This window comes from Battus philenor, unplaced genomic scaffold, assembly GCF_028537555.1.
Source record: "Battus philenor isolate CCGP_79_NKW_IND1 unplaced genomic scaffold, ilBatPhil1.0.hap1 SCAF_7, whole genome shotgun sequence".
NCBI lineage: Eukaryota > Metazoa > Arthropoda > Insecta > Lepidoptera > Papilionidae > Battus > Battus philenor.
In genome coordinates, this window is record NW_027181737.1 from 8,000,353 (window position 1) to 8,021,792 (window position 21,440).

Below are 21,440 nucleotides of genomic sequence, written 5' to 3' on the forward strand. Positions count from 1 at the left end.
TATACATTTATTCCGAATGCCATCCTGATCATATCATGCGATGGCTCTTCTTCACCAATAGCAACAACTGTGAATGAATTTTAATGACGTTATGGCAAAATTCCTTGGTTTTGTTATAAATATGTAAAGCTGCCTATTATACCCGTGTATTATAAAAATATCGAACTATTTTACAACTTTATTGATATGTGCTCTAAATGTGTTAAATAAATTTTGTAGTATATTTATAACCTTGCGTAACATTGAAAGATTAATAGTCACATTAATTTTAATCACGGATGTAATATAAATTAAATTTTGTCATCCAAAAAATTTTAAAACAGAATGATATTCGAAACATGAAACTTATATTTAAGAGATCCAAAAATGTAGATATAGTATTGATACTGATATATGTATAGTCATAGGCTACTAAGTAAATGTTACCCTTTGATGATAAGTACTGGGGTTTTACATTTCACAACTCTGAATAGCATTTCGATAGACTGAGCTTAACTATAAATAGAAGCCGGTGCAACGAATTCTAAAACAAGGATCTAATCAAGCCATACCCATGAGGTAATGTTAAGGAAGACAGAAGTGAAAACAGAGAGTAAGATAGTGTTCTCCTATAAACCTGGTCAAAAAGTAATAAAAAGTCAAATTGTTTATATGAAATATTATTCTTAAAAATGTAGTGTCAATTATATAAGATTGATTTTTGTGGTTTAAATTGAAATTTAATGTATATAGATATTAGCTGTAGTCATAATAAAAATAAACTTTAAAACATAAAATTCCGCCTAATTTCGTCCAAATTCGCATTCATATTAGTAAATATATAAATATTAGCACAATAAAAATCTAATTAAAAAATTGTGAAGGTTCACTTTATAAAACAGAAGTTGTTCTCTTGGGTTATCCTTTTGAATACACTGTATAATACAAGACGCCTGTTGAAATTGTTCCAGCCAAGACCATTACAATAAGTTTCTACAAAATTTTTATATGAAAAATTTTAATACTTGTTTGCGTTTGTTATCTTGAGAAATAACTTACATCTCAATAGTCTTGTCGTTTGATTATGATTAACAAAACAAAAAATACTACTCTCTTTTCACAATAATAAATAAAATGGTTGTTGTTAAAGTCGTCAGAAAAAACTTGATGCAAGCCGCTTCTTACCGATTTTATAGGAAACCTTTGCGGGGAAACCTATGCCCCGCTGTTTACACCCTACGCCTAGAATGATAATGTATAAATATTTCTATGAAAATTTTTATCACTTAATTTTACCCATACGTAACAAGGCACCTTTTAAAAGAGTAACAAAGATGTTTACATAATCGACGTTTATTGCTATTTACATTTAAACAGTATTAAATATTTGGACACAAAGCACCTAGTCATTTTATTAAGCAATCATTGTTTTAAGTTTTTTTGTAGACATCTCTAAAGGTTTTATTGAAAAAACAATTGCACTATAAAAACTTTCTCTTTCATCTTTCCTCATATTTTACCGTAATAACTATGATTAACTATGAAAGAATAAATTGTTTTGCTGCTAGCGTTAGTAGTAGTTTGACATTATTTGACTGATAAAATATAGCAAACTAGATATCGTATTTTAGCCAACATTCATACAATGATTTGTAACTATTTTAGGTTTTTAAGATAAAATTTACATTTTTTTTGTGATTCTCTTTTCTCTTTTTTACTGAATTCTTTGGCACTTTAGTTTTAAAGTCTTTAGCAGTACAGAGTCTAAATGATTGAAGCAATAATTAATAATATAATTATTATTAATACACAAAAAATATGTAACAACACATTGATAAGATGTTTGATCAGCTTAAACATATAAATTAAGCAGATTATAATATTAAACAATTTTATCTAAAATGTTAATATGTAATCATGCGATTTCGGCTACACATAGAATAAAGACGAATGTTCCCTATTAAAATGAAAGTTTACTGTTTCCGTTATATAATATCAATATAACATACCATCACCATTGTTCCTACCACCTATTATTAAGTAACAAATTTATACGTAGTACGTAATAAAAAAAGTTGTACTTAAGAAAAATGTTTAAAAGATGGCATTAGAAGACCGTAAAATCAAAGGATTCTTAATTAATTTTCTCTAGAAAATGGAGCGATGATCATTACTTTAAAATAATGGTATGTAATTCAGTCACAAAATTCCCCTCGCCGACCCTTGTCAATTTCATCGCATTACATCGAATTTGTTAGCCCAGTAGTTTCACTATACTTCATTCGTATAGGTACTTAAATGGAAACAAAACTCAAATATCGAAATTGATATTTTACGAATAACCTATATTGCCTGCAATTACAAACCTTTCCTAAAATCAATGGAGAAAGTTACGTAATAAAATTAAGTAGGAAATAATTCAAGAGAGTTCATATCCGCAAATGTGTTTATGCCGAGGTTCGGTCCTCTTGGGCGCTGAGGCGGTATTACCAACGAGTGCCAGCCCAAGGCGAAGTACTTTTGTGAGTGCTCTTGTGCCTAGTCACTCCATTGAGTGTTCACGGAAACGATCAAAGAGCTCGGCAGTCTCCCAATCCAAAAAACAGCAGTATGTAGGCTCAAGCTATGACTCTGCCGGTAGCCTTCGAGCATTGCTACTTAATGAGACGTCTTAGGCTAGGCGCCATCTACGCCCTTCCACTACAATAATACCACTGGGTTTTGGAATTGTTTATTAAAACGATATATTTAAATTGGTTTGTTTGTTTTGACGGATTCGAAATAATGTAAATGGATAATTGTAAATAATCATACAATTTGAATATACTGCAAAAAGTATTTATTGCATCTTTATTAGTTAATTTTGCATAAACAGATTATTTCCTGTCAGTGTAAAATATGACCGTCCTCCGAATATTTGTAATGTTATGAAATTATAAAATTTTACAAATTATTTTTATAAAGAGCCTTGTGTAGTTTATTATGCACTACGGGCATTATACAATATATTTATTGTGAGGAAGTTGAATACGTTGCATTTTAATTCCTAAAATATTGATGCTATTTCCAATGTTATAGACTTTAGAACACCTTCCGTAAATATGAGGAAACAAAACTGGTAATAAAGAATATTTTATTTCGACACAAAATATTTTAATCACTTCGTATTATAATTAATTTTGGTTAAAACGACATTTACAATTTGGGCAAATGAGTTCCTGTTGGATGAAAACCGTTTTCGTCGGCAGTGTAATCAACTCTGTATTTAAGACCATCGGCGCCAATGTATTCGTAAAACCCGACTATTTTGGTTCCACCATTTACAGAATTTTCTACAACTCCTCGTTCTCCTGCACTTATACCATTTTCAGTCAAATAGCTGAAATGATAACTGTTAACATCGAAATCATTGTCCTGGCTGACGATTTTTGCTTGGCCTTCGTTTATATTACTTCTTTGATATACAGGAAAAGCGTTAGGTAAAACTGTGGTTTCCGAAACCTGAGAATAAATTGGACCTACAGTTGTTGATTTGGGAGTAACAGTACGAGGAGTTACAGTCGCTTTCTCGATATTTCTCCTGAAAATAATTAAAATAGCCATGTCATCAATCGCTTCACAACTTTTATTATATGATAATTTTTTGTTATTTATATAAGTATAACAATCTCTAATCCTCACGAAATAGAGATAGGTATCAATAACAGAACGGCGCAATTCATAAGATTAACATTAATTTAATAAAAAATGAAAAAGATTAAGAGAACAAAGAATATTACAGAGAAATTATTAGTAAATAAACTAAAAAAATTAAATCATACTAAAAAGAAAGTGTTCTTTGCCACTTAAGACTTTATAGTTACTTAGTAGCAGCCGTCATTGTCTGCCTAGTAATATTTTTTATTAAATAAAAACTTAAGGCTCTTCTTTACTAAATTATATACAAAAGCTTTTAATGCACTCGGTAATAATTGTTTGGGCATCGTAACATACAATGAGCTTAAGGGGCACGGCGACATCACACTCGCGACATGTGTAAAATACCTTGGTTTAACACATAGACTGAGTTATTGGTTAAACATCGCTTCTAAATCTGTACGTATCAGAACAATACACGTAACCGACAATTACTCTCATTACCGGTAGGCAGAACCAATCAACGAAAGAAAACAGCCGACTCTCTGATAAAGAGCCAGAGTATAATTAAGATTAACACCTGATTAAAGTTAGTAGCTATAATCTCAGTTACTTTGACTTAAACCGCAAGTCTTTGTAGTACGATTTGTTATCCAAGATAAATATATAAACGTATAGTTAAACACTTTACAATTTAAAAGTAGATTTTTAAATATTATTGTGTTAAGTGTATTAGTGTATTCTTATATAGTTTTATGTGGTAAATGTAAATAAATAAATTATTACAAAGCGTTTGATTGTTCAAATAAAAATAAAACAACAGTATTGGCTGGTACAACCCACTGGCTAATTAATAACGATATTAAGAATATTATATTCTCTTGTGGTGTGCATTGCAAAGTAATCCATGTCCTTTGTAACACTAACTACACGTTACAGTGATGAAAATAATTCAAATAGATCCAAGACAGAAATATGGTCAATTCTTTTATATTACATAAACATCAAAGACTGTATGCATGTAAAAGACTACAACATACATGACAACAAAAATGTTTGCGTATTGACATTTAATAGAGCAATAACTAGTTCTCAATGATACAATAAAAAATAAGTCGATATAATTATTGGGAATATCGAAATTTTTTCGCAGAAACTATTAAAGTACTAACTCCAAAGTCAATACTCATTGGAAAGAGCATATTGAGAAAAATATTAATACTCACCAATGTTTTACAATTTTGCCTTTTAAACTAAAACGTGATTTTGCACAATATAAATTCGTATCTAATAGTAGCCTGTTGGATAAGCACTTGATAAAAAATTCTATCAAGAGTAAAATAAAGCGATAAGTCGTCGTTTCAGCCCATATACGCTCAGTGCAAAGTATAGGCCTCCCCCAAGGATATCTATGGGGAAATATACCATAACTGTCACGCTAGGTAAGCGAGTTCGCGATGGTAGCATTGTGCATATCATTATAAAGCATCATCATCTGATTCAGCCATAGGACTTCCACTGCTGAACTGCCTCTGTTATAAATTAACAACATTATAAACATTTGGTTTACTTATAATATTGTTCACTATTAAAGAAAACTATTGTGTTATGAATATTGTAAATATGTTTTAGTAAATACCTTTTATAATAGATGATATTATAGTAAAAAAAATTAGTCAAAATTGATGGATATTATTAGTTTTTATTAATTAACACAGTATACTTTGTTTAATTCAATACATTATATAAATATTGTATCTTAGTTACCGGTTTTCTGAACTGCTTATAGCGTATGGAGCGAGTAGCTCTTGATGGGGCTTTTGTGGAGTGTAGAATCCATTATTTTTTGCATAGTTATTGTATCTTGTAAAAGGAGAATAAAAACGTCCGTCGCCGTAGCTATTTCTTCTGTAATTCACGTTTAATTCTGGTCGATAACGTCCATCGTCTTCACTGGCAACAAAGCTGAAAACAGCTAGACAAGTAATCTGTAAAATATCGGTTTATCCAAATTAATTTACACATAGGATCATTTACATTGACAGAAACGTCTTAAAATTTTGTTATAAAGCAATTTGATCCTTTTCCAGGCTCGATTATAATAATGCCTCACAGGAATTCTTATAATGATGCTAAAGGTTGTCTATGGTGCTCTTACACTCTGTATGTATATTTAATGACTAGTGCAATACAAACTGTATATGTATAACTAAATAGAATTTTTCTTAAATTTTAGCTGAATTATAGGCCACTCTGTCATTGGAACCCCGCAATGGGTATAGACCACCTCCTTTACTGTTTATATTATGGGGCGAAAATATTAGTTCTAAAAATTTTTTTTAACTTTTTGTTCCCCAGGATCGAAAAAACAATAAAGTAGAAAACAAAAGAAGTAGAAAATAATAGAAATAGAAAAACTTACCGTAAGGAGCATCATAATGGACTAAATTTTCACAAAACCCTAACTTTGAATGACTAATCAATTTATTCGACGTTTGTTTTTATATATCCATCGAATACCAAATTGGAGTATTTATTACAACAATGCGATGGATTGAGTTTAAAAAATGTAGATTTTGTTGTCAAGTTGACATTGAAAATCGCTTATTTGGTGCGAACCTAATTCGAAGTCCAATTTAGCAATGTTTGTTACGCCCATGCTTCGGATGAACAGGTAACGATAAATTATCCTCCCATTTTAATCTTGCAGTAGTTTTAACGATTAGTATGTGCAAAGTTATAGTCGGTTTTATTAATTCCAATCTTAAAAGTTTTATTGTATCGCTTATGTTATCTATCGAAAAGTAGTTGGCTCCGGTTTGCCGAATAAAACCCAAACTAACGACGTTACTATGATGAACTGAATGAACGCCGAGCGGTTATATGCATATTATTATAAACTTATTTTTACTAGCACATATTGTTTACAATTACGTTAATATACTTTTTGAAGTTTCTACTAAAGCATAAAAAGTCATTTTTCACATTTAAAGCCAGCAAATTTAAGTTTAAAAATAGTCATTAGTATATACACAAATAAAGTAATTTAAATGTGGGTATTGCGTAATCTGTGCATTTATAGAACATGTTTTTAAATTTAATATCACAGATCAAAACAAACATCTCATATGAATTAACTGAACAGATTTTTATTAACAAAGATTACAACATCCGCTGTTATTGTTCATGTTTAGATTTGTTAGAAACATTATTACTAAACTGTGATATTTGCGAACTCTCAGAAACACTTTCATTTCAGTAGCATTGGTCTGGCCCTAATCTGACAAAAATAAACAGACTGAAGTAAAACAATGAAATAGTTTTATAATATTCTTTATTATAATTTAAGACCTTATATTGCAATTATCACTGTTAATCAATTAATATCTAAAAGTCAGCGCCTTTTATCTGTTTCCTGCTTCCATGATGAGCAATTCGTTAATATCAGTTACACTTGCATCGTCATCTGTAAATACTTTTGCGTTATTGTTAGTTAAAATGATGCCTTCTTGAGCAAAAATCTCTGCACTATTGTAGTTCATAGTGGTTGTCTTGACAGTATCATCGAATGAAGATTGTACATACGGCGCTGTTGGTTTCGCTTCATCATTAGCTACTAACTGTACATCGCCAATCTTCTGTTTTAAATCTTCTGCTGTTGATGGTTGAATACCTCCAACAGTGGGCAAAACGTCGTCAACAATTAAAGTTTTTACAATTTCGCTAATAGACTTCTTAACTTCATTACTTGTAGTTGCTTCCACTTTGTCGAAAGCCGATGGTCTTAAAATCAAAAGAGGAGATTTTATTTCTTCTTTAGCGGGAGGTGTAGGAGCAGTTTCGGTTGGCCCCGATATATCCTCGACTACCTTCACAAACACTTCATATTGTAATTTTAATTTGTTTGTAAGCGAATTAGAGACAGTGTCCAAAACTTTAGTTCCTTTATAACTGTAGTAAGTTCCCAATTTTTCACCGTCATTAACTTTCATGTGTGGCGGGTATCTGTAAAATAGAAAGGAAGCGATTTATTATGTATGGCAGTAAATTTGACCATGTTTTGTAGTTAAATCGTATCACAAGTTTACAGTTTTTTTTTTTGTTAACCTGTTATATGTTAAAAGTTAAATGACTACTATTGATTTATAAATAATCCGTAGACGAACTTAGTAACTTACAGAACCAAGTGAATTCACAAGTTTAAATTGCTGGCCACATAACGTGCAGAATCGCAGCCTACCGGTGCCTGAAGATTCTAGAGTAGATACCACGAACCGGCAAGCTTAGGATGTTTACACACACGGCGGACAGACAACCTTTTTTTTTATGACCCCCGCTATTGGGGGCCTCTCGTACCCCTATTTATGGTGGGACAGGGACTTTATTTGCCATTTTTTTTACATAGTTTTTTATTTTCTTTCTCGTCTTTCGTACTTTATTGTCTCTTTCGGTCTATTACCTATCTTTCACGCTACAGTTCTTCTATCTTTCTCTATTGCTCGGTTCAATCTTTCATTCTTTCCTCTTTTGTTATTACATTTTTCATTTTACATTTTTTTATTGTACATTTTTATTTTACATTATTATTACTTATCCTATAATTTTATCTATCACAGTTTTATGTATCACTTTGGTTCTATTTTATCCTTTTTTTTATCTATTTTCTATTTATTTATTGTGTTTGCGTTTTGTTCCTTTCAATGGCACATTTTGCAATTGTTTTGCAGAGGGCTATGAATGAGTTTTTATCTATTCCGCTTATCAGGGAGGCTATTGACTCCTGGACAGACAACCTTAGTCATCGAAAGGCGCTGGACACAGGCCGTTTTCTATCTGTTCTATTGGAAATCTGTATGAAAGTCACCTATCACGTTCGGATTGCTGTACCGCGATATGCTGATTTCCATAGGATATTTTACTTTACCGTTTGAATTTTAAATCACACAAGGGGTGCATTGGACGGAAATTGAATCCGCGACTCGCATGTCATAGTTTATTAATGACAAGGCTATCATTGTATTGCTAACAATATAAAAATATTTTCATCACCATCATCATTATTTTAGCCGTAGGAAGCCCGCTAGACATAGACCTCTCTTAATTTTTTCCAGTATTACTGGTAGGAACCTGTCTGTATTCAGTGTCTTTCTACGACCTCAACCCGATCGTCTGTCCTCCTTATGGGTAGTCCTTCGTTACGCTTGTCGGTCGAAGGTATAAATATTTTGTCTCAAATAAACACCTCATCATATATAACTCCTTTTTAAAAGTATCTACAAAATGCACCAATACGTTAAATTAAATACTATTTTAAAATATTAATTCAAATTAACATTTTCGGAACTGGCGGTATATATAATGATAATCATTTAACATCACTGTTAAACAAATTGATTTTAAATTATAATTTGAAAAGACTATAAGTCATGTTTTAATACATAATAGGATCATTTTAATAATAACTTCGGAATCGTTTTTAGAAAGAGTTTATAAAACTCGTTGGTCCAGTTTACATCATATTTTATTCTAGTTCGAGGTCATCATTTTACATTTAAAGTAAATTGTATGTATAAAATATTTAAGAAAATCTTAAATATAAGGTTAATGCTAAACCCGGATCTTAATTTTAATGCTCTGAAATTCAATACATGTATAAAAAGTTACATTGAATTTGCCTTAAATAAATAAAATTAAAAACAGAAAACTTAATATTAGAAAGGTGTTAAATGTAATCTATGTATTTCATAAATTATAACCTTAAAAAAATTAATTTTCCTATTATAAAAAAGTAAAAAAAAAACTTTTTTTTATCAAGGTGTGATCACTTAATATAAACTTTTACTCATATATTTGCATATATATAATTACTAAATTTGAAATAGTTTGTCAATTGATAAGGTTTTAGTTCTTAAATAAATTAGTGTAAAGCTTAAATCTTTTATATCATATAATAAAGGAAAAAATATCGTGGTCCAGTTCGTCGTTAAGTCGTTTCAGTTCATAGACGCCCACTGCAAGACATAGGCCTTTTACAAAGATATCTATGGGGATATACCATAATTGCTTCGGTTGGCAAGCGAATTGACGACCGCAGTGTACGCAATAGTACGCTCAAGACGCTGTTTCTAATCCTCTGGAAACTTTATTGTGAGCAGTAGCAATCCTATATAATTAATGCACAACATGTGAATTATATAGAAGACTGTATCCCGATAATGCAACCCGCGACTCACGATAATAAAATAAATTTAATAAACCTATCGCCTTAATAAAAGTCAAGGCTTCTTAACTCGAAATCAATTTGTAATCAAGTCAAAAATAAATACGGAACTATTTCCATATATCTGTATTATCCGAGAATTATGATATATATATATATATATATATATATATATATATATATATATATATATATATATATATATATATATATATGTATATATATATATAGATAATATTTTTTTATCTGTAAAATTAAGTAGAAAGTTTACAACATGAGTTTTTCTTAAAAATAAAACTAATAAAAAGAAGTCGGTTAATTGATGATTAATATGATTTATAACAATTTGCACTGTTAAAGAAATAAAAGCAAAATTTTGATGACATACGAAAACAAAAATATTTTTTTTTATTTATCACGATTTAAACACCTATGTTTGCCTTTAAAAAGAAATTATAATCGTTTATTACCATGAAAATTAATTATGTGTTAATGTGTTAAACGAATTAGGCGTCATTAGCGACTGTGTGATTAAATTGTATCTTCTTACTGCTATGTACGCAATGCAACCTTACAGTATGTAACCATATACGCAATGGCAAGTGTCGCAAAGCATTATTTAGTTAACGTACTTAATATTAAAATTATTATGTACTTAACAATAAAATGCTATAAATGAAATAACTTTAAATCTTTACGAAAGCTAAACATTCAGAAGCAGATAGGAATAAGGATCATTTGTAAAATAATACGATGTTTTAAAATATTAGATACGAAACATTACGGTTACAAATGATTATTACAAGGTGCTCAATTTTTAAAATACTTTTGTTAAAGTAACTCAACTCAACGTTTAACGTTTTTCGTAAAACCAAAATTCACCATAATCGTTTTTTACTTTATAATTTGCGCAGGATGTTAAAACAAATTTAATTACATGTTTATCATACTGTGATTATAAAGGATAAAATTCTAGCCGCCGTTAAAAATCACAAATTAAAAAGTAACGCTTCTTATTTATGTTTTTAAATCTTGCTTTCTAAACATTATTTTACGGTGAACTAGAGTTATATACAAAAGTAATTGGTGCATAAGTTAAAATAACAAAATCATTTCATTTGCTTTTAATTAAAAGTTTAATTTTAATTTAATAATAAAAGAATTGTCAATATCGCTGTTGTAATACACGCGTCGTTATATTTTTTATTTATTTTAACAATCGTTACATTTTCATATCAATTAAAGATCAATGTAATTGAAAACAATATTTAAATTAAGTTAAGAATTATAATATTAAAAAAAGTTATAATGGCAGAATTTAGTTCTTTTGTTGTTGCCGATTTATTATTTAAAGTTTTGTTACGAGGACATCATAGAAGCAATATTAGTTCTACGTGAAATTATACAAATTATCTATATATACAGGTTGATAGATCATTTCCACGAAATAACGAATATCTAAATAAGAAAAAAAATTAATATCATTAATAAAGAAGTCAGATTTTCGAAAACTTAAAATACATTTACTTAAAATGTTAATGTTAAAACAAAAAATTTTTTACAATATAATTTAATTTTGAAACATCGAACTTACTTACTTATCGAACTACCTTATTCATATAAGGAAACTATGCAAGATATTTTCAAGAAGATTTAGAAAAATAAACGGATAATCTGGTTAAAAAAAAACATTACGTACCTAAATCTAATGCCTTAAGAAAGAAAAATAGAAAGTCTGTACAGCTATGTGCATCAAAGTCTTTGTTTTTAACTGCCAGGCTAGTTTTAATCTGACGTGTTAGTGACTTTAAATAGGGAACAAAATTTTGGAGGGTGCGTATAAGACAAAGATGTGTTGAGCTCTTGTCTTCCAGGTGGGTCAAAGTTCACCATTTCATGAATTCACTAATTGGCGGGTCCATCGCGCTATAGAGGGCGAGCCCGGATATGATTCTAAAAGTTTGAGACGCCTCTGAAAGGGCCCTCTTTGCTTTGCATTGACATTCACGTCTCCGATCAAACTCCTCTCACTACCTAACTAAATTTTAAATAATCCAACTAATGCCGATTTGGAAGCCGGTCCCAGAAATGAGCTGATATTAAAAGTAATGAAAACACGGTTTTGGTCAAGCGGCGGCGTCTAATGGAAAAACGATCATAAAAATTCAACGGTTAAAAAGTCTCCTGTAGAAAACAGTTCCTTCGCGTAAATATACTTCCTAAAATAACAAAGCTTTCATTGAATCCTGAATATTCGTTATAAAATTTATCATTTCACATAAATTATCTTAGTTCAGTAATTGATAAAAGAACATTTTATCTTGCTTGTTAACCACGACTTATTTAAAAAATATCTTAATTAAAAATATTATGTTAGATAATTCGATATTATCAACATTTTATTTAAATTCAAATTATAAAATTTTAATTTCATTATACATCTTTTATCGGAACGAATAGATATATATTACGAAGATACGGTTCCACGATGAACGTCAGCGAGGAGAATCAGAAATTTGATTATGAAGTTAAGCTAATGAATAAAAAGTTACGGATCCTTCAAGAATGGTTCGTAGAAATTATTTTTAATGTTTTCTGGCTTTATCAAGATATTTGGTTCTAGATTATTTGTTTTTTTTTTTCATTATGGTCTTCAAAAATGGTAATATTTGTTGTGATTTTCGAAATTCCAACTTTTCTAACTTTGTTAATTTATAACATTAAAACGCATGCAGATCAGAAAGTAAGAGGTAAACGTACACCTTTTAACAATAAACACATTAAGTTTTAAGTTATGTCGACGCTAAATTTGTACGATTGTTATCGCTACATTCGGGCAACATACAAAATAACATATTAATATTAATATTCATCATTATCATATCAGTGGACATAAGTCTCTCCCAAATATCGCCACGATCATCGGGCAAACGCTACTCGCAATCCTATTATATTATGTATGACTAGATAGATTATATGTTATATTGCTATATAAATAATATCTAATAAAGCTCACGGAAAACAGATTGCACGAGGTAAATGATGGCACAAAACGCAATACAGTGAGGGTTAAACCTTCTCAAAGTTAAAGTAACCGTGATAGACCAGAAGATTGGGAAATTGATGTAGCTATAAGCCACCAAGGGCGTAGAACAGATAGCCGCTAAAGCGTTAAGATTTTGGATTACAGACCACGTACCGGCAAGTACAGTTAAAAACTTACACGTCGCAACCCAAAGTTCTCTTTAAAAACTTTTGAAGTGAATACGTAACAAAAAATCTTATCACCGATTAATAAAATTTTATAAAAAATTAAGAACGCTAATATTTTCCCATCGAAGGGACAGTGGCTAACGATAATGAAATATTACTTTCTGATTTGGCGGGGAAAATTATAGCTATAGATCTATAAGATCGATTCGGGAATGAGGAGATCCATAGACGAACGGTTATAACCGACACTGACCAGCATATTGGCAACTAGAAGTGGTAGTGGGCAGGCCACATTGTGCGTAGGGCTAATGGCCGCTAGGGGCTTAAGTATAAACGACCTTGTTTAGGTCATCGAAAGACGCTGAATGCAAACCACCTACAACCGGTCCTCTTACAAATCTATGAGAGAGGACAAAATCCAGTTAGTGGATGTCGTACGATCAAATGATGATTATTATGAAATACTTCCAAGTATTATGTCATTGCGTCATAAATTAAAAGAAGTTAAGGAGGAAGACCTTAGAATATAATTTAAGGTAATGCGTATACTTATTCATTCTCACAGCATAATATTTATAAATTATCGATCACTTAAAAGTTTACTTATCTGCTATTATCGATTAGAATATAAGAGTATGTGATGGGATAATATTAAATCCAAAAACCTTCACTGTCATTTAAACCAAAAATTTTAGTTTGCCTTGATATGTATAAAATCGATAAAGTGCATATCATCCGTCCAAGGCGTTCCCGGATTTTTTAAACACTGTCAATACCGGTTATTTTAGTTAAAGCAAAACCACAAAAAACACAATTTATTAAGGCTATCGAACTTTAAATGTTAAGATATTGTCACCTTAGAAAATAATTTTTAAATTGAATAAAAAGTTGTTTGATGTTGACAGCAACATAACTTTTATTTCGTGATTTCCCGCGTCCATAAAACGAAAAAACTGCTATGGAATAAATAAACTAAGTGTGATCCGTTGGGGAAAAAACGGTCGTACAGGGGTCTAAGGTCAATAAACCGAACATGTGATACATTTTATGAAATTTTAAATATGATTTCACTCCCGCACGAATATGCAAATTTACAAAGAGTGCAGTTGTAATATTGAAGTATTCGCTATTTCTGTACATCATTTTCATTTACATATTCTAAATTGTCTACCTGACTGAATCCCGTTCGAATCCCTAGTATCTTACTGGAATAAATTACCGTGATATCTTTCTGCCACGCATTTCTGTAGTTCATTTTTTTACCTTATTTTCAATTGTGTTTGTACTGTTTACTTGTAAGTGGTTGAGCAACTTGTTCTAAGTTTACGTGTAAGGTTCGTATTCTATTGCAATGTACAACTGTAAGCGGATCTAATTTAATAAAATTAAATGAATTCGTTCACTATTCAAGACATCGCTATTCACATTAGAATTGAATTCCGCTTTATTGATGCAAACTATTTAAATTTTATTATAGATCGGTTTATTAAAAAATGTCAAACTCGCACGGGCTATATCCTGTTGGTGTCTTCATTAATCAGTGAACCGGTTTCTATTAATATCACACAAGCGCTCTAAAAACTAAGTCACCTGTCAATCTCAAGGACTTTTATTTAATCTTTTGTTTCGTTTTCAATGCCGTCTGTTGCGTTGACATTAGGATATACAATTAAACGGATTCTATCACGTTGCCAACGTTATTAAATTAAATTATGAGATCTATATTTATAGCATGTCATATAATGTATTGTCTATATAATTTATAACTATAAATAAAAAAGAATGGTACTTACTGCGTTGTGAACTCCGATCCATTGGAATCAGGCATTATGTATTTACATTTAACTGCCACTTCCTTATCAGCGAAGACTTTGCTGTAGTGGTTTGTGCTACCTTCAGTTGCTTCACCAAAATTGATATTATCCGAAGAGACATACTTGGTAACCAAACCTTTTATTACACCATGTATGTAAGGGTAGCGACTAGCATAGACTCTGTAACCCTGGTATGGGTCATCTTCTTTGTTGCGAATTTTGTACGTGCCATCGTAGGGCCAAATACCTTGTTGGTAGATGTAAGTATATCGACCTTCGTCACCGGGAACATATTTTCCTTCATCGAGTGGTCTATAGTATTTTCCGTCATCGTAATCTCCGTAAGTTTTAGGTCTATACTTTCCATCATCGAACGGAGAACATAAGACGACACTTAATACAGATATTATTAAAACCTTAAAAAAATATAAAGCATATTTTAGATTTTTTATAAAGTTATCGGTTATTATCAGTTTATTTATCTTTATTTAGAAAGGTTATGGGAAAATTGTTTATGGACAGGTAATAAAAAGCAATGTTTATTTACAAAGTTAATATCTTTCTGAGGATTTTTGTTAATGTAACCGTAAATACAAAATGTCAGATACCTGACTAAAAAAGTCGAACAATCGATTAAGAAGGCGTACAATCAAAAGTGGTCTGATCCATCCCGAGGCCTGATCCATTAGAAATATTTTGTAAAGTTCTAATATTTACCAACTCCCCTTTTCCCTATATTCTATGGAGGCATGCCATTCAGCGTCCGAGAACATATGCTTATCTTATTTTCTGCAACCTTTTTAGTGCAATATAATTATTTGTTTTCATTAACGGTTAACAAACTAAGGAAACTAGCGTATGTCAGAACCAAAACATCAATGGATTTATGACATTCCCCAATTTATACTAAGACAGTAAGATAATTTGCAACGCGAACCACTTTAACTCAAAGAAATTTTGTGTCCCGACTGTCTGTACATTAAAGGCAAATAGCAATAGTTAAAGTAGCTAACTAGAATATATCAACGTATCGTTCTATAAATTAAAAAAGGACAAATACATTATTAACTACGGAATTTGATAGAATAGTTTATATAAATAGTTCAGTAAAAAAGTCTCAATAAACAAATGCATTGAACGCTGAAATTAAAATAGTAGCCATTTTATATCTCATTTCTTATAATAAATTAAAAATATGTATCCAAAATTGGTTAAAAAATGAAAGATGGTGCTACTTGTTATTTTGTCCCTGAGGATTAATTACTTTATTTTAATCGGGATTATCTTTCTTAAAGTTAAATAAATGATGTGGATTACCATATGTATTATACATAAGTGGGTAATTAGTAGTAGACGTAAAAGCTTTAAAGTGATGAATGTTTCGCCCACTTACTGTCAATTAATATATGTTCCCTCTATCCAAAAACTCAAAGACACAAAAATAATGTAGAAAAGAAAGAAAGTTTACAAAATTTGGATTACCACACATAAAATTAATTATAGTTTATTATCTGTCCCTGTAGTCTTTGTACTGACAGAAGTTATTGGCCTATCGCAATTCAATAGAAAAAAAACATTAATATAAAATATTACAGAGTGATCACATTATACAACACGAGGTAAAATAAATGTAAAAGCTTTAAAACTTTTCTGACAAATAAGATATTCAATCATCCCTTTAAATACACCTATAAATAATCTAAATATATTATGTGCCGCAAACTATAGCAATCAACATATTAGCGACTCATATACATTGCGAAGGATTCATTTTCGATAGGGATAAGGATTTATTTTATATGAATCAAGCACGGTTCTAAACTCCAATCTTTATAATAATTGTGTTCTTCTAAAAGTGGAAATGCACATTGCATTCATTATTGTTATCATTTTTAGATTTATTTATATCTCACGTTTAAAAAAAAACCTTTACTGATCATTATTAAGCACTTACAAGACTACATAATATTTAAATTTTTAAATAATATTATTAAACAAAGAATACTTACAATTAGCCGCAAACTCTTCATGTTTATAATAAAATAAATAATTAACTTCAATTGAAAGCTTCAAAAGTAAGGTCGATTTCGTTAATAGTAGATTTTTTCACACTTCGATCGATGCACGTTGTTGACTCCGCAGATTATGTTTTAGATCTGAAACTAGATCAAATTATGTGTCATAAGTAAGCAGCATTTTTGTGAGATAACAGCCAATATTCGTCAAAAATATTTTATTCCTCATTGCCTCAATTAACATTTAAATGTATAATAAATTTTGTTCGAGACAAACCGAAAAGTGGATCAGAATCCTAATATCAAGGTGTGACGAGGTCAGGCAAAGACATTAGCATAGTTCATAATAATAAAATTGTTCCGGAGCCATATAGTATATTTCATGACGTCGGTCATTTACGACTACAACAAAGACGTTAAAATTTAAAGTTGCAATAAAGTAATACGACAATGAACTGTTTCAGTGGTAGTTATTAAAAAAACACTTACTGATCTAACTAATAACTATCTGAATTTAAAAAAAATAATTGATGTTTAGAATTTTTAAATAAAAAATTACAAATTAATCACGCAAACATCAAGGTTGCATGGAGATAAACAAGCTTTGACTGTATTATGTAATAATTAATAACATGCAACAAATGCTTAAAAAAACTTTTTGAATAACGATTAAAAAAAACAACAACTTTACCTACGGTGCAATAAGGCTCTTGACATTTTAATGATTATTAGATTAAAAAAATTAAATTTATGTGTGAATCATAATTCACACATCTCAGTCGCAATACACCACTCGAATTTGAAGTGGAGATGAACACAGAGCGCCACCTTGTCATCTTATTGCTTATTTATATCCTCAAGTTAAAAAAATCAAGATTTTAAACTAGTCTGACAGGGACGTTATAATCGATAATTAGTGGTTTTCGAGCGTTTCATTTTAATTCCGATAAATTAGGAGAAAATCCTTTGTGTCATGACGTGTTAAAGTATAAAAATATGTTACGACGTCTAATAAGGTGTGTTCTGTTTGTGACATATTAATATACACTTAATCAATTCGAGAAATATGTCAATTTTATGTCAATAACCAGTTCGATGCAAAGTGGATCCGCATGCCTTAATCGGTGTTTATTGTGACATGTAAAATTATTAATTACACTATAACCAATAGTTTTATATCTACGTCATCTTAGAATTTAAACAAAATTTTAAGAAAATATATTACTTAATGTATAATATTACAAGAATGGAAGAACCCACAGCTACATAAAAATCAATCAAACACTTAAAATTTTTAGCGGATCCGTTGCGATCAAGGTCTTGTTAAATAGTGTTCTTCGACAGGGTACAATTATATATTAATTTATGCATGAATTCTGTGAATGTTGACACGTTTACGTCAAATATTGCAAATCCTATTAATTATTGATCACTTGATACAAATTATAGTAATTTTATCTTTTAGTTTTATCACCTAGTCGCTTCAAGAAAGCTCGTACTGAGGAAAACGTTTACTGGTGATTTGTTTTACCATCTTTGATATTTATTTGGAGATAAAATTAAATTATTGTAAACAGAACATTTCAAAATATCACATTTACTATCAATAAATGAAGTGGTAAGGTAAAATTGTTAAGAAACGTACTTCCAGAAAAAAAAGTTACAAATTACATTATTAAAGTATGTGACAGTAAGTGTAGTTTATATAAAAATTTATAATTCTAGCCGAAGTGTTTTAATCGTTATGTAATATGTAATAATTATACAAGTAAATCATTTATAAAAATAAATTGTTACAAAACTTTGTTTCATTTTCCATGAATAAGTAATATTTTAGAAAAATTGAAATTATTGTATAACATTTTTTCAATAAAATGTCCACTTTGTATTAAATGATAAAAAATCTGCATCATAATGTTTTGTACATAAAAAGCCAAGAGTTCAAGTCCGGGGATAGTGTATGATACTGATGCAAGCTGAACATTTAAAGAACTATGCAGTCGGTTTCTGTTAACCAATTTCTACCAAGTTTTTAATATCATCAGCTGTTTGCAATCGAGACCCAAATTGATGGTTTTGTTCTGCAGTAAAAGTTCATGACAGCCGCTGCTCTTCTAGCCCAGACACCGTCATCTTATTGGGAGTTAACCCGGGGTTCGCTATACGGGCTTTGATTGCCTTTTCCATTTATTTTTTCGAATTTTTTCCATGTTTTGTCCATGTTTTTTTCGTACGTTTTTGTGACAGATAATTTACTTTTCTTTGTTTATAAATTCCTTAAATTTTATTAAGTTTTAACAGAATATTGGAAGTTAGTATACGATTTATAAGGTTTCTGTCATAATGCAACCAAAAATATTTAATTCAATTTGTCTGTTATAAAGATGTACAACTTTTTACCTGTAGCAATTCTTCGTGTTTTTAATATTAGGAGAACCATTTTATAAAATTCGTTTATGTATAAACAGCTTTCACGAATAGGTAAATGACATGGGTACTTATAATATAATAGTACTATAAATAGTTATGAAATACAAAATGCTACTCCCCTTAGAACATAAGATGAAACGTTTGGTTAATAATGCGTTACAATATTTGTATTAAAATTACTAGATTGGCCCTCATTTAATTACAATAGGTGTTAAACTGATAGTGACTAAATGGCGGACTTTTTTTGAACAACTATTTAGTCAACTAGATATGATCGAAAAACATTAAATACATTTTGAACTTTTAACACCAAAGTCGAGCAATAACTTTTTATAAAAGTGACTAACAACTTTCAGCTAAAAACAAATGAGTATCAGCATAAACAAACAGAACTCGCTGCTTTTCATCATCCCAAAATTTTATGTTATTTTATACTATCAAATAAAGCTTTACTAGAAAATAAAGCATTACGAATACTACATTACTATGAAGTAGTTTTACTATTTTTGGTAATATTAGAAGGCACAAATTAAATAATTAAACAGAACGAATATGAATTGATAATTGTTCAATGTATTTATTTCAAAAGGTTTAAAATTGAAAGCTACATATAGTCTTGCATTGGAATCACCATTTTCAGAATATGCAAAGATCGAACGGTTGACATTATGCAACAACGGTCTTTAATTATAAAATAACAAAAGATTACCTTAGTTTTAAAAAAAATTGTTGTATTGTTGCTACACCCGTGATCACGAACCGACTCAACAGATGTGACTTAAAATCGAACGGGTTAGGATTGTAAAAGAAATTCGTTTTAACAGTACGTTCCCCCTCTTCGTTTGTATCCCAAAATAAAATAAATACCCGGTTTACGAGTATAACGGTAACGGAATGAAATTTAATTGTCTAAAGTTCGATTTAGAGATTCCAGTTTTAGTCTGTCGTTTAATGTATTCCAATTTAAATATATAGTTAAGTACTTCATACATTACATAATTCTAACATATTTATCAAAAAATTTAGTGAACTGCATCCCAAATTTAAACAAGCAACAATTGATAAAAAAAAATCGTCAAGTGAGATTCACAATACCTTTTTTAGTACCATAACAAGTAAATAAATAAAATAAACGTAAGCACAAAACTATGCTAGTCATCAAAAGAGTGTTTTAATTTGTTTATTGTAAAAGTCACGTCATATGTGTCGCGATTTTTTTTACACAGTGAGCCTTAACTGTGTAAAAAAAATCGCGATACTTGCCGCAATGTAGTAGTGCAGGAATTTTGCTATATAGTAGTTGGAAGGTTAACGAAAATAATTACCGATGTATTTTATAATGTAGAATAAAAGATAATATTACATGTTAAAATTTAAGTTTTATAATTATAAGTAAATTGTTCATGTGTGGTTAGAAATAATACAGACCCAACAATACTTCCAAACGAAACTGCAAAAAACTTTAGTTCATAATTACGATAGAAAGGTTTTAAATATTAAAATATTGAAGTCGAATTTGATTATACTTGTGGAAATGCTCTCTTTCTTTCTTTATTCTTAAAGCATGAAGCTCTAATTTAGTCAATGACATTTTATTAGACAAAATTAATACCCTCTTCTAATTATAACAAGAATTAATTGTATTTTTTTTTCAATTAATACTGCCAGCGTACTTTTATTATTTAAATGAAGCAAATGATGTTCACTTTATTCTTGCAACCAATTTATGAAGGTTTAATTCTTCTTTTTTCTTTCCATACAATAGACACCTACTGCGAGGCATAGGCCGGCCTCCCCTAAAAATTGTTGCGATGATCAACCTTGCTTCAATTTTGTTTAATTTACAAAAAGTTCTTATGAGTAAAGTTCTAATAACTTTTAAGAAAACGAAACGACCCATGTCGTACGTAAGTCTTTATTTCCTCAAATCTCTACGTTTCGAATTTCTTGGAACTTATGACTATAAAGAGTATAAGCTTTGATAAATCAAAATAAAACAAATTTTATGCAGATTATATTGCAGGATTGAATCGTTTCTGATGAATCACTGTTTATAATACCTTTTTACTCTGCTGGCTTAGGTTCTTAGCGCGTATGCGTGCTGTTGAAAGTACATATTTTGACACACGCTGA

General features: G+C 30.0%; 2 protein-coding genes across 4 annotated transcripts; both read right to left on the reverse strand.

Annotated features, from left to right (window-relative positions):
- Positions 1–2,801: 2,801 nt before the first annotated feature.
- LOC137931304 (larval cuticle protein LCP-30-like) lies at positions 2,802–6,106 on the reverse strand. The gene is made up of 3 exons (XM_068774752.1): positions 6,038–6,106; positions 5,383–5,603; positions 2,802–3,559 (listed from the first exon to the last, which is right to left on the reverse strand). Exons 1-3 carry the CDS (start codon positions 6,050–6,052, stop codon positions 3,175–3,177), a joined length of 621 nt encoding a protein of 206 aa, XP_068630853.1. The 5' UTR covers positions 6,053–6,106; the 3' UTR covers positions 2,802–3,174.
- Positions 6,107–6,971: 865 nt separating this feature from the next.
- LOC137931302 (uncharacterized) lies at positions 6,972–20,091 on the reverse strand. Of its 3 annotated transcripts, none has more exons than XM_068774749.1 (4): positions 20,017–20,091; positions 16,872–17,024; positions 14,842–15,278; positions 6,972–7,620 (listed from the first exon to the last, which is right to left on the reverse strand). In XM_068774749.1, exons 2-4 carry the CDS (start codon positions 16,890–16,892, stop codon positions 7,020–7,022), a joined length of 1,059 nt encoding a protein of 352 aa, XP_068630850.1. In that variant the 5' UTR covers positions 16,893–17,024; positions 20,017–20,091; the 3' UTR covers positions 6,972–7,019. The 3 variants fall into 3 exon arrangements, with proteins under 3 accessions (XP_068630850.1, XP_068630849.1, XP_068630848.1); XM_068774748.1 differs by lacking the exon at positions 20,017–20,091 and adding an exon at positions 17,573–17,684; XM_068774747.1 differs by lacking the exon at positions 20,017–20,091 and adding an exon at positions 17,569–17,684.
- Between the last annotated feature and the right edge of the window lie 1,349 nt (positions 20,092–21,440).

What these genes read in the sequence shown, in the direction of transcription:
- LOC137931302 (XM_068774749.1), bottom strand. Translation starts at nt 16,892, where the DNA reads ATGAAGAGTTTGCGGCTAATT. An exon ending in TGAAGAGTTTGCGGCTAATT is followed by an intron (nt 15,279 to 16,871) that starts GTAAGTATTCTT and finishes TATTTTTTTAAG; the next exon opens with GTTTTAATAATATCTGTATT. An exon ending in GGATCGGAGTTCACAACGCA is followed by an intron (nt 7,621 to 14,841) that starts GTAAGTACCATT and finishes TCTATTTTACAG; the next exon opens with ATACCCGCCACACATGAAAG.
- LOC137931304 (XM_068774752.1), bottom strand. An exon ending in ATAAGCAGTTCAGAAAACCG is followed by an intron (nt 3,560 to 5,382) that starts GTAACTAAGATA and finishes AATTATTTTCAG; the next exon opens with GAGAAATATCGAGAAAGCGA.